At 51.7% G+C, this 13940-nt stretch overlaps 1 protein-coding gene across 1 annotated transcript in view; it reads left to right on the plus strand.

Annotated features, from left to right (window-relative positions):
* The window catches only part of CELSR1 (cadherin EGF LAG seven-pass G-type receptor 1), a 116909-nt gene that overhangs the window by 73517 nt on the left and 29452 nt on the right, over positions 1 to 13940 (plus strand). Inside the window, exons 4-5 of the mRNA XM_031938540.1 lie at positions 248 to 363; positions 1407 to 1495. Of these exons, the coding sequence (XP_031794400.1) occupies positions 248 to 363; positions 1407 to 1495 (205 nt within the window). The remainder of the gene's footprint in view (positions 1 to 247; positions 364 to 1406; positions 1496 to 13940) is intronic.

Genomic DNA, 13940 nt, shown 5'->3' on the forward strand with positions numbered 1-13940 from the left:
CGGGTCTGGCACTGGGGCTGTCAGGTCATAGATGGCAGAGTCCCTATCTCCCTGCTGCTTCTGGTCCTCAGTGGGCTGGGCTGTCTGTCCGGTGGATGGGGTCCCATCCGGTGAATGGGGCCTCGTCCGGGGGGGTGGGGTCTGCCCTGTAGAGGGTGCCTCTCCCCCAGGGCACTCCCTCCCTCTCAGGCCCTGCACCGCAGCCCTTCCCCTTGGGGCCCCTCCCCAGCTGCTTCTCTGTCCCTAGGTTTGCCACCAGAGAGAGGAACGCCCTTCTCTTGTACAACGGCCGCTTCAATGAGAAGCATGACTTCCTGGCCCTGGAGATCATCGAGGAGCAGATCCAGCTGACCTTCTCAGCAGGTGCGGCCCCTCCTGGGAGCCCAGGCCTTCCCCGCGTCCCCCAGGCCCGGCCGTCAGCTCCCTGAGCGATGGAAGTCCTGGTTCAGGGACACTGGACACATCCCCCCCTCCCCACCCCCGCCCCCAGCGCAGGGACTGGAGTCTCTCTTGCGAGTGAATGAGCTCCCCTCGGGGACTGGGATAATGACCAGTTAATCTGTAGCCAGGCCTTTGTGGGAAGGGAGCCTTCTGCTAATGGGGTTATTGTCTAGGGCAGAATGGGGGGGGAGAATGAAGAGGGTCTTTTCAGGGCGAGCTCCTGGGGCTCCTAATACAAAATAATCTCATTAAAGCCCGGAGGGTTCCTTCCTCCCCCTTCCCCCAGCCTCCCACTCCCCCCCTTAATTAGGAGCCAGGAATTCCGAGCCCAGAGGCCCCAGGGCACTTCCCCTCTCCAGGCCCTTCGGCCCAATAACAATAATAAAAATAGGAACAACAGTAAGTAAAAGTTGTTTGAAGTTCGGCCAAGCTTTAAAAATCTTATCTGGCTGCTACGGGGAAGGAAAGGGTCATCTCTAGTTAGTTACAGATGGGGAAAATGAGGCAGACAGGGAGCAAGGACTCAGCTGGGCACAGAGCGGGCGGCGAGTGGCCCCCGGCCCTGAACAAGCACCCGCACAGGGAAGCCTCTGCCACAAGGCCCGAGCGGGGAAGGGCCCGCAGCCGAGGCCTCGTCCTTCCCAGGAGCCCCTGCCCTAAGGCCCGAGCAGGGAAGCAGCCGAGGCCTCGTCCTTCCCGGGAGCCCCTCCAGGGAGCAGTTGGGCCTTTAAGTTGGCAGAGGGATCTCCCCAAATCTCAGCTCCCTGAGCCGGGGCCGTGAGAAATCGGTGCCAGAGGGGTGGCCTGGTACTCAGGGAGGAGCAGGGCCGTGCCTCAGTTTCCTCGGCTGGTGAGCGGGGAAAGGTCCCCTTGCCCCTCCCTTCCCCTCAGTCCGGTCCCGCTGCCATTGTCCTGGCAGGGAGGGGGGTGTGATGAGTGAGCAAGCCCCCTTTTGCCCCCTGCAGGAGAGACGAGGACGACCGTGGCCCCCCTGGTCCGGGGGGGAGTGAGTGACGGCCAGTGGCACTCGGTGCGTGTGCAGTACTACAACAAGGTAAGCCACGTGCTCACTGGTCCATCTACTGGTGCATTCTGTGCAAGCATTTATGCAGCACCTGCTGTGTACAGAGCCCAGCGTTGGGGGGGGCACCTGTGTGGGGACACAGAACTGTCTGCTTTGTGTTCCGGAATCCTAGAGAAATACAATTCAGAGACGCGCCATTAAGGGCATCCCAGAGACACCGGGTGGGAGGGAGGCTCTGTGAGGGGGGGACGTTTGGGCGGAGCCTCCATGGGGAGGGGGCTGTGGGGGGAGAAGGGCCAATGTTCTGGCAAGGAGGGGAGGCTGGTGCTGGGAGGCCAGTGATCCCTATGGGCGGGAGCCTCTCACCCACGAGCCCCAGAGTGTGGAGGGCCTTGGACGCCGGGCTTGGGTGGTCTGGGCGAACCTTGAAGTTTTCCGTGCTTTGGAATGGCCTGGCCAAACCTGGCCCCTGAGGCCCTCTGCCACCAGCCTGGGGCCCAGCCGGAAGGTGAGGGGCGCGGTTTGGGGCTGCGGGCGGGAAACCTGGGTCCTGGGGGCCGCAAACCTGGGTCCGGGGGAGCCGTTCTGCTTCCCATCACCAGTAGGATTGGAGTTAGAAGGAAGAAGCCCCCCCCCCATCCTGTCGGGGAAGCACCAGGGTTTACAGCCAGGAGACGAGGGGGGCCCTGCCTGGCCGGGGACTCTGGGCAAGACCTCCGGGCCCTCGGCGGGGTAAGCCCAGAGCAGCCTCTGTCCTGGGGCCGGGCAGGCCCAAGCTGATCCCACCCCGGGCGCCCCAGCCCGCTTCGGAGGGTTTTCTCTGCTGCTTTGGGGGATCCTGGAAGCCCGGAAGCCCTCCGTGCTTTGGGACCAGCCCCAGGAGGGCGGCTGACTAAGCCCCCTTGGAGCCCCCAGTCATTCTCCTCCCCCACAGTCTCCGATGCGGGTCGGGGCACTGGCCACCAGAGCGGGGGGGGGGGGGACCATCATCAAGACCCCCTGGGGGTAGCTGAACCTGACGAGCCCCGCAGGGCCGCCCGGGTTCGGGCCTGGTCCGCCTCGCTGTTGAGGTTGTTATCGGAGGGCTATAGAGGTGATGGCGCAGGCTGCCCAGAAAAGGCAGCTTCCCCGGCGCTGGGGGCCAGGCCTTGAAGTCTGGTCTGGGCAGAAGCGGTCCCGGGGGGAGGGGCACAAGGGTGTTCCAGGGAGGCAGTTCCCTTCTGCTTCTGCAGAGGGCGGGGGTCACTTGGGGGCCAGGGGCCCCCTGTCGCCCGAGGGGGTCTTGATGATGGTCTTTCTGGGCAGGATGGCCCCGGGGGTTCTTACATCCAGGGATAGTCCAGTTCTGGGCCCTGAGGAGCTGGATCAGGGGGAGCCAATGAGGAAGAGGAGGAGGAGGAGGGTAGGCTCGCAGGCTTGGGGTGATGTCGGGGAAGGCGAGCGCTGAGGAGTCCCCTCCCGGGGGCGGCTCCCACTTTCAGGCCGGGCTCACTGGTCACGTCTTCTTTTTGAGCTAATGCCCCGCCGGGGCCGGTGATGGGATGGGAGCAGGAGCGGGGTTTCTAGCCCTGGGAGAATCCTCGGGGATCATGGAGTCCCACCCAGTCAGGGGGAAACTGAGGCCTGGGCGGCAGTGGGCTGGGGGAGAGGGCCCCAGGAGGAGAGATCTGAATCCGGGTCTTCGGCCTCCCCAAGGGCTCCTGAAGGAGCGCAGACGTGGGCAGGGGTTGCTCCGTCAGGCTCCCCCCCACAGGCGGGGTCTTTTCATCCCCACTTCCAGAGGCCCCGAAGAAGGATTAGATCTTGGGGAGGGCCAGGTGGCCCGCCTGAGGTCACCGCACCCTTCGCCAATAATGGGGTTTGATCCCCCTCCACAAAAGGAGTCAGCGCAGGGAGCTTAGGGCCGCGGGTGGTCCGGGCTGAAGTTTACTCAGAGACAATGAGAAATGTCAGCTCTGCACCTGCCCTCCCGGGGGGTGGGGGAGTGCTGGGAAAGGTCCCACCTCCTCAGGAGGAGCTCTCAGGCAGCCCAGAACAGAACAAAAATGGGGGCTGCGCAAAGCCCTGGGCTCGCACTGGGTCCGCGTGCCCAGAAGGACCTCTGGCTACAGCCAGAGCGCACGGGGCTCCAAGTGCCAGGGCCAGGACTTCGTACCTCATTCTAACACCAGTGGGGAGCCATGGACAATTCCTGAGCACGTGAGTGACATGGTTAAATCTGCCTTCTCTTGGCAGCCATATGGAAGCTGGATGGAAACAGGAGCGACAGAAAGGGGGCTCCTGGAGAGGTAGCGAAGTCACAGATCTGCTTAAAAATCATTCCCTTGGGTGCCTCACTAAGGCTATTTATCCAATGAATCAGGGATTCATATACATATACATATATATTTGCATTTCCTAGAATTAGTTCCCTTTGTAATCCTAAATATGTGAATATTTTTTAAGAACTGCACAAAAAAGAGGTTTAAAACTTCTAGAGTGGAGCTGAAAAGATCTAACCTCCTCTGCCTTTCACAGATGGGATAACTGAACCTAAAATCAAAGCACTCCCCCACTAGCCTCAGTTTCCATTTCTGTAAAATGGGAATAATAATGCCTTATTGCCCCACCTCAACTTCCCAAGATTGTGGTGAGGAAAGCAGTTTGGAAACCTCCCAAGCTGCCTAAAAATAGAACTCGTGCTATTCTTCAGCTTTCTGAGCCTCAGCAGGCTGGTAGCAAGTTGCAAGGCTTGGTTATTTCCATCCTGCCACTTGAGAGGGGAGTCCTTTGCACCTTCTACCTGCCAGGGCTGAGAGCCTGTGCCTCTCTCGCTGTTTGGTTAGCATCAGCCTGGGAAAATCACTTTCCATGGAAGCCCTGGGGCCTCGCCCAGGAATTTGGGGGGATGGGCGGGCTTCCACGGGTTTTGGTGTCGCAGAGCTTTTCTTTCTTGATTTTTTTTGGAAGGAGCTGGGAGGGACTGAAACTTTCTAAAATGTCCCCACCCTGCACTTCAAAGAGGGAAAAGGGGGGGGAGATAAGAGGAAAAGGGGAGCCCAAGAGCACTTGAGGAATAGAGTGTTATGAAGTAATGGATGTAAAGAGCTTGGCCAGCCTTAAGGGGCCCACAGAAATGCAAGATTATTCTCGCCCACCATGAGTGGTGAGTGATTGGGGCGATATTTGCAGGGCTACAGAACCTTGGGGGAGGAGGGGCCTAATGGCCCCAGAAGCTGCAGAGGAAGAAGAGAAGGGCTTGCCATGAGACCACGCAGCTCATAAGCCATCCTTGAGCATTTATTGAGCGCTGACTGTGAGCCTAGTACAGGGATGCCCAGAGCTCCAAGAGATTGAGTTAAACCTGCCAGTCATGAAGCTGAGAGAACCTTGGGGGAAAGGGGAGGCGATGAGAAAAGTGGGGGTGGTCCCGCCCTCCCCCTCTCCCGGTCTTGAACATTGCCTCGGTGAAGGACAATTGTCCATCTCCCAGTGGTAATTAAATCTCGCTCACAAAGGACAGAAGCTTTCTCTGAAATCCATCCCTCGGCCCAGCCTTGAGACTTCGGGCTTAGAAATGCCCAGAAAGACTTTCCTTTGAAGAGAATAAGCCCATCGGGGAATTCTGGGAATTCCCAAGACTTAGCTCCAACACGAATCCTTGGGTTCACCCCATGGCGCCTTTCTGGGGCTCTTTGTCTGGGGAAACCATTAAAATCAGCCCGACCATCCGGCATCCTTGGTGGATGAATCCTACAATCAAGGCACTCCCTCAAAAGCCTCAGTCTCCACTTCTGTGAAATGGGAATAATAATAATACTCTATCGCCCCACCTCAGCTTCCCAAGATTGTTGTAATAGGAAAGTACTTTGGAAACCTTCAAAGCTGCCTACAATGATTCAGTTTTCTGAGCCTCGGTTGACTCTTCTGAAGAAGGAGACCGGTATTTCCATTCCTTCCCTCGCTGGAGAGTTACAAGGAAAAGCCTCCGACCACAAAAGAAATAGAAGTCGTTGCTGTAATTATTGACTTTTCTGCACCTCTTGAGTAAAATGAGACCCACGGCAGTTGTGGCCCCTCCCTGGAAAGGTGGGTGCGGAGAATGTGCATTGTCAGCCTTAACACAGAGAGCATTGTTTAATCATCGGTGCCCTCTTTTTACCTCAGTTTCTTCTCCTGTAAAATGGGCCAAGAACACTTGCAAGGAAAGGCTTCGGTAACCCTTGAAGCACCGTATAAAATGTAGCTTATAATTAACGGCGGCGCGTAAAACTTCCCATGAATGCTGCTTTTGAAACTAGTCTGTTCAGGAGACAGAGGGTTAATTAGGCAAGGATGTCACAGGACCCAGCCCCAAAGAAAGGGAGGATGAAAGTGTGCTTGGGTCAGCCCCGAAGGTATTCCTGCCTCTATCCCTTCCACCCCCATTTTACAGAGGGGGAAACAGAGGCCCCCGGAGATGGCGCAGTGCTTTAGGTCCTCCAGTTCCTTGGACTCAAATGTCCGTTCCCATTCCGGCGCTTTTACCCCGAGAACACAGGACTTGGCGTGAAGTTGTTTGAGGAAGGAATTGTGGCCCCTCGGGGCTGGCAGGATCCTGAGACTATCGAATCCATTTTCCAGATGAGGAGACTCAAGTCTGGGAGGGGTCGGATGGGCTGCCCCTAGTCCGAGACCGGTCTCGTTCTCGCGCCCCAGCCGCTTAAGCAGACGGGGGCAGAGGCCTCGGGGGCCAGCTTTTGGGGAGGAAAAGGCTTTTTAAAATCCTGAAACCGTAGACAGGCCGAGGGAGCCTGGGAAACCTGAAGATAAAGGGCTGATTTCCAGCGGGCCGGCGATGTGCCGCGGCCGGGCTCCTTTGTCCCTCTCTGAGCGCTCGGTCCCTCCCTCTGAGCCGCCGAGTGAGGATCACCTTTCAGGTGGGAGCCAGCTGGGATTCAGGCTGCCTCCCGCCCCGCGTCCCGCCCCTCCGGGAAGTCCCTGCGGGCCGGCCGACCCCCACCGAGCTCTAACTGCCGCCTCCAGCCGGGCCCCTCCTAAAAGGGGCAGCTTGGTGGAAAGAGTCTGGGAACGCGCGTTCGAATCCCAGCCCCGCTGTGTGGTGCTAAGGTCCATTCTCCGCGGGCGCTGGGCCTTTCTCTCACTGGGGGGAGCGGGCTAGGGGGGCTCCGGGGTCCCCGCCATTGTGACCCCCCCCTCCAGTCCCGGTGGCCAGGCTGCCACAGGGCAGACGCTGGACTCGCTGCCGGAGGCGGGGGTCGGTGTCCCGGATGCGCTCTCTCCTCCTGGCTCCGGACCGAGGGCGTTATGGGGCTCTTGGATGGGTCAGACGCACCTGCCCCGGCCAGGAGCTGGCTTGGGTTTCATCCCCCCCATGGATGGTGCCTGGCTCTCCCTCCGTCTGTCTGTCCCTGTGTCTGCAGCAATAGGAAAACAGTCATGTTTGCCCTCCTCCCCAATCAGTGGAGCGGAAAGATACCCTAATCTCATTTCCTTTCCCCATCCCGGCCGGGCTGCTGACAGTCACCTGGCAGGGGGATGTGCTGGCGCTATGGCAACCCTGAGCCACGGGCAGCTCGTGCAGACCCCGCGGGTGGAGGGGAGGGGCTAACCAGGCAAGGGAGAATCGTCCTTTTTTATTATATAGGCTCAACCCAACCATGGGCAATTAACACTTTCTAGTTTAGATCCGACTTTATTTGTGCAAAAACTGTTTTATAGCCGTGGTTCCTGTGTTTTATAGCATATGGTTCCTGTGTTTGTTTTGGCAGGCAGACTCCCAAATATTACATATTACCTACGGCTATTTTAAAGGGAATTTCTCTTTCTATCTCTTGCTGTGGGACCTTTGTTGGGAATCTATAGAAATGCTGATGATTTATGGGAGTTTACTTTGTAGCCTGCAATTTTGCTCAAATTGTTATTAATTTCAACTAATTTTTAGTCAGTTCTCTAGGATTTGCTAAGAATAACATATCTGCAGAGAGTGATAATTTGTTTCCTCTTTGTCTACCCTAATTCATTTAATTTTTTACCTTTTATTTCGATAGCTAATATTTCTAGTGAAATATTAAACAATAGAGGCAATCATCGGTATCCTTGCTTCATCCCTGATGGTACTGGGAAGGTTCTAGCTTATCCCCATTACAGATAATGTTTGCTGATGGTTTTAGAGAAATATTACATCATTTTACAGTTTATTTTTTTCCTATTTTTTCCCCTATGTTTTCTACTTTGTTTTTTTTAACTGGAATGGGTTTTTGTATTCTTATGTTTTCTAGTGTTTTTTTTTTTTTTTTAACTGGAATGGGTTTTTTTATTCTTATGTTTTCTAGTGTTTTTTTAAAATTGGAATAGGTTTTTTTTATTATGTTTTCTAGTTTGTTTTTTTTTTAACTGGAATGGGTTTTTTTATTCTTATGTTTTCTAGTGTTTTTTTTTAAATTGGAATAGGTTTTTTTTATTATGTTTTCTAGTTTTTTTTTTTTTTTAAACTGGAGTGGGTGCTGTATTTTGTCAGTGATTTTTTTCTGCCTCCATTGAGATCATTATACGATTTCTGTTGATTTGATATGGTCAATTATACTGATAGTTTTCCTAATATGGAACCAGTCCTGCATTCCTGCTATGAATCACACCTGGTCATAGTATATAATCCTTGTGATATATTGCTGTAATCTCTTTGCTACTATTTTATTTAAATTTTTTGCATCCATATTCATTAGGAAAATTGAGCTATAATTTGCTTTTACCTCAATTTCTTTCTTGTTCATTTTTTGGTGACATTTATCTAGTTATGAGAAAAGAACGTTGAAGATCTCCACTAGTATACTTTATCTATTTGCTTCTTTAATTCACTTTCTCCTTCAAAATTTTAGATGCTGTAGCCTTTGGTGCATATATGTTTAGTATTAATATGATTTTATTGACTACGGTGCTTTTAAGCAAGACAGTTTCCTTCCCTATCTTTTAAAATTAGATCTATTTTTGCTTTTCCTTTGTCTGAGATCACGATCGCTACCTCTCTTTCTTTGCTTCAGGTGAAGCATATATAATACATTGTTCCAGCCCCTTACCTTTACCCTGTGTGTATTCCTCTGCCTCAGATGTGTTTCTTGTAAGCAACATATTGTGGGATTCTGTTTTTTAATCCATTCTGCTTATCCACTTCTATATCTAAGCTCATCTCATTCACATTTATAGTTATGATAAGTGTGAATTTCCCACACACTATTTTCCCCTTGTTTATCCCCACCCTTTCCCTTTCACAGGTATTTTACTTTTCATCAGTGTCTTCCCTAGTCTACCCTCCCCTTCTTTTATTTCCACCCCTTTTTACTTTATAGAATAAGATAGATTTCTGTATTCGGAGTGTATATGTTATTCCCTCTTTGAGCCAATTTTGATGAGAGTAAGAATTAAACTTCCCATTCCCTCCCATTTTCCCTTCCAGTATAAAATTTCTTTCATGTCTCTTTTATGTGGGATATTTTCTCCATTCAATATTCCCCTCCTTCCATTGCAGGTTTTTTCCCCCTCACGTTTTAATTTTGTTTTTTGGGGGGTGTCATGTCATCAAAGTCTTATATCCACACCCTCTGTCTATATATCTTCTAATTGCTCTCATAGTAATAAAGTTCTTATTACAAATATTATCTTGCCATACAGAATTATAAAGTTTAACCTCACTGAATTTCTTGTCTTTTCTCTTTCATGTTTCTTTTTTTTTTTTTAAACCTTTTTATGTTTCTCTTTAGTCTTGTGTTTGGAGATCAAAAATTCTGTTCTTTTAATTAGGAATGCTTAGAAGTCTTCCATTTTGTTAAATGTCCAGTTTTTCTCCTGAAGGATTTTATTTAATTTTGCTAGGTAGGTGATTCTTGGTTACAAGCCTAAGAACTTTGGATGAATATGTAGAAGCTGCCAAATTCTGTGTCATCCTGACTCCGGGATATTTGGATTGTTTCTTTTTTTTCTTTTGCTGAGGCAATTGGGATTAAGTGACTTGCCCTGAGTCACACAGCTAAGAAGTGTTAAATGTCTGAGATCAAATTTGAACTCAGGTCCTCCTGACTTCAGGGCTGGTGTTCTATGCACTGCACCACCTCGCTGCCCTGAATTGTTTCTTTTTGGCTGCTTGTAGTGATTTCTCCTTGATCTGTGAGCTCTGGAATTTGGCTATGATGTTCCTGGGAGGTTTCATTTGGGGATTTCTTTCAGGTGGTTGTTGGTGGATTCTTTCAATTTCTGTTTTGCACTCTGATGCTAATATATCAGGCCAGTGTGGGTTTTTTTTTATTGATAATTTATTGAAACATGTTGTCCAGGCCTTTTAAATTCTTTTTTTCATTTTTCATCATGGTTTTCAGGTAGTCCAAAAATTCTTATATTATTTCTCCTGGATCTATTTTCTAGGACAGTTGCTTTTCCAATGAGAAATTTCACATTTTCTTCTATTCTATTTTTTTTATTTTGTTCCATCTTATCTTGATATCTCATAGAGTCATTAGCACTTGCTCATTTCTAAATTTTAAGGAATTATTATTCAGTGAGCTTTTTTTACTTTTCTGTTTGGCCAATTCTATTTTTAAAGGAGTTTTTTAATTTGGTAAAATTTTCTATCTTTTCCCATGCTTTTGACTTTCTTTCATGATTCTCTTGCATTACTCACACTTCTTTTCCCACCTTTTCTTCTCCTTTTAAAAATTGCTTTTAAGCTCTTCCAAGAATTCCTTTTGATCCTGAAACCAAATTACATTTTTCTTCGGATCTTTGCAGCTTCACATGTAGCCATTTTAACACTGTTGGCCTCTCCTAAGTTGATCCTGTCACCATAGTAACTTTCTATAGTCAAGTTCTTTTTTGTTTGTTTGTTTTGCTCATTTTTCTGCCCTTTTTTGTGACTTGGTGTTTTTATATGCGACATGCACTCTGGGCCTGCCCTGTCCCAAGCTTTTGGGGCTGGAGTTCAGGGTCTTCTTACTGGTTTCCCCTGCTTGCTTCCTCTGGAGAATGGGCTTCCCTTCTGGTTTTTACTGGGGGCACATTCCCACATTGAGCACCTCTGGATGTGGGCTTAGCTTCCAGCTAGATTCAGGGGTGGAGCCTTGTTGCTATGGTAGCAGAGTCTGGGGGCTGGCCCTGAAAAACAGATCTTGTTGCTGATCTGTCTCAGAGGTGGGGCCCTGCTGTTGGGTTGCTATGGAAACGGGGCTCGGATCTGGCTTATTTGTGTGAAAAGTGTTTTGTCATGGTGTTCATATATAGTTCCTGAGTTTGTCTTGGCAGATGGACACCCAAATATTTTATTTTGTCTCCAGTTATTTTAAGTGGAATTTCCCTATCTTTTGCTGCTGGGCTTCCTTAGTAAGGTACAGAAATGGGGATGATTCACGTGGATTTATTTTATATCCTGCAACTTTGTTCAAGCTGCTAATTGTTCCAGGTAGATTTTTGGACGATTCTCTGAGTACGCCGTCATATCATCTGCAAAAAATGAGAGCTTTATCTCCTAGTTGCCTACTCTAATTAAAGAAATTATTGCCAATGCTAACATTCCCAGCACAATATTGATGAATAGACGTGATAACGGACAGATATCCATTAGTGTCCCCCTGAAACGGGGTCTCAGGGGCTAGGTCTCCAGTTGTGGGCTTCACTACCGGTCAGCAGTGGGATCCAGGCCTCTCAGGTGGCTTGTTGCTGAGGTGCAGCCCTGCTGAGCTGCAGGGATGGTCCACTTGCCGAGGGGGCTGTTGGCTTGCTGGAGAGTGGCCCTTGGCAGTTGATTGTCCTGGGCTGGGAGCCTTGCTGCAGGCCCTTTGCTGTGCAGCAGCTGCTGCTGCTGCTGCTGCTATTACTGCTCTTGGATCTCCCTCTCCCGGTAAGACAGACTTCTCCCCCCTCCCCAAACAACTAGAAACTGCCTCAGAATTGGTCTAGAGGAGGGACGCAGCTGACACTGCACCAGGACAGTTCTGTCCTACAGGAGAATGGGATCCTGCAACTCACAGCAGGGGGCCTGCAGAGTTATTTGGGGAGAAATTTTGGGGGGGCTTCAGAGGCTTCCTTCCTCTCTCCACTGTCTCAGTACCAGAAGTCCTGTTTTCTGTCTTTCTTTAATCCCCGCGCTGGACACACTGTGGGTATTTGCTGGAGGTGACCAGTCTAACTCCTTCATTTACAATGAGGACTCAAAGGTCCTAGAAGGGAATGATGGGCAGAAGCAGGATTCGAATCAGGGCCTGCTCTACAAATCGGCAGGACTCGAATGCAGATCCCATCTACCACTCCAGAACTCTTCCCCCTGGCCCCGGTTTTGGATCTTCCCTGAGGCTCCTGCCTCCTTAGCAGCCTCGAGGTGCCTTGTGGAGGAAGGGGGAAGGCTCTCCTTCCAAAGGGTGGCGGATTTTCTGCCTCGGTAGCGCTGGCCCCCTTGTCTACAGAGGCTTTACCTTCTCATGGCCTGAAATACACAGCAGCGGCCACCTCTCCTTCCAATTGTGCAACCTTATCCCGGCAGCCTTTCCTGGGGCCATTGTCCCCGAGGAGGCGGAGAAGCTGTTGGAAATCCAAGCCTGCATTAAGTAGAAAATGCCTTTCTGCTCCGGTGCACTCTGGCTCAGGAAAGCCCCGTCCCGTCCTCTCCAGGGTGGGTCTCTCAGCCAGGAAGTGGGTCCATCAGCCTTGGGGGGCGGGGAGGAGAGGAGGGGTCCCCCTCCCTCTCTGGCCAGCAGCGGACCAGGAGGGGACTGTTTTTAAAAACATGTTTTCCACCATTTATCGATGTCTACACATCCAAGCTGTTTCCAGACACACCCAGTCGACTTGTCCCTCACTGAGCTTCCCTGAAACAAAGAGTGGAGCAGCAGGGCCGGGCCTGAAGCACCCCAGTGCCTCCCGACGAGCCTGGCCGGCTGCCTGGTGAGACCGAAATGCCAGTCCCCTCCTGCTGGCCTTAGTGCCCCCTGCCCCCGTCTGGCCTGTTCCAGAAAAGAGATGTGTGTATATATATATATATATATATATATATATATATATATATATATATATATATATATATATATATATATACACACACAACTCACAGCCCGCTGACCGGGCCCCACAAAAGCGGACTGGCGGGTGACAAGGCCCAAGGCAGGCCCGCCAAAGAGAAGTGGACCCTTTTCTGGTCTCCACTTCTCTCTAAGAGGCCCCTGGGAAGGCCCAGCCGTGTGGGGAGAGCCTCAGAGCCTCCCTTCTCATTTAGGTTTTCTCTTACTGGCCATGAAGTAGGGGCAGGGTCTAAGTCTTTCCTGCAGAGGGGAAGGGAGGGCTGCTTCAGGAGGCCAAGGTCGGCTTGGGTCCAGCCTGGGACGGTGGGAATTGCCCAGTATCCTCCTGGCGCCTGCAGCAGGCTTTTTGACTTTTCCATTCGGTGCAAAGCCCATCTGCCGTGTGACTCTGGGCCCGTCACTCCCTTCCCCGAGGCTTTGCTCCCAGGGGTGCAGATCTCTGTGGGCCCCGACGACCCAGAGAGGGGAAGATGCCTTCTGTGAAGTGATTCCCGTGGGGTGCCCCTCCCCCCTGTTTGTCTTGCCGTGATACTGGGCAGAACGGAACAAGAAGTTCTATTGGAGCTCAAAAAAAGCAAGAACTTTACAGGAACTGCTGCTCACAGGTGAAAGTAGTTTGTTCCAACTCACTAATAGAAGAGTAAATTACAATAACTGGGGTCCAGCCACTTAGCCGCTGCCTGGCAAAAATCACAAGTGATGGGAAGTTGGTGCTGGAGAGACAGGCAGGCTGGTATGGCGTTGGCGGAGCCGCCAGCTGGTCCCATCATTTGGGAAAGGCAGCTTGGAATTATGTGAAGAAGGTGACCCAAATATCCATTCCCTTCGACCAAGAAAGATCCCATCGCCGGACAGGAGATTCCCACAGGGCAATGAGGAAAAGAAAGCCCCCTCATAACTAATGCTTTGGGATGGATTTCCTTTTTCCGGCTGTGTGACCCTACCCTCTCTGGTTCTCTGTTCACTCTTCTGTGAGACAGGTGGGCAGTCGAGGATGTCTAGAGCCTTCTCAGCAAGAGCAATGGCATGTATTAGGCACCTACCAGATCTGGGGCCCCAAGGACAGAGTGCTCGCCCTCAAGGGGCTTCTGTTCTAGCTGGGGAGATGCTGGGCGGGCCCAAGGCGCACAGACACGAGCAGGCGGACCCGGCAGCCAGGCTCCCCAGGCTCCCCGGGCCACGGGCTCCCCCAGCTCCCCAGGGCCCAGGCTCACCCCCGGCCCGGGGCCGCTCCCCATCCGCCGCCGCCCCGCTCCTGGCGCCTCATCCGGCCGCCCAGCCACCCACCCTGCTGCGGCTGCGGCTGAGCAGTGGTCCGCCACCACTGTAATTTGGTAAACAGGGGCTTAGCTTCATGAAAGCTTTGCTGAACTTAAATGCTCCTGAGGCCGTTCCTCTCCCTGTCTAGTATCCATCCCCAGAAATGTAAATTACAAGGT

The sequence above is a fragment of the Sarcophilus harrisii genome, chromosome 5 (genome assembly GCF_902635505.1).
Source record: "Sarcophilus harrisii chromosome 5, mSarHar1.11, whole genome shotgun sequence".
NCBI classification, from domain to species: domain Eukaryota; kingdom Metazoa; phylum Chordata; class Mammalia; order Dasyuromorphia; family Dasyuridae; genus Sarcophilus; species Sarcophilus harrisii.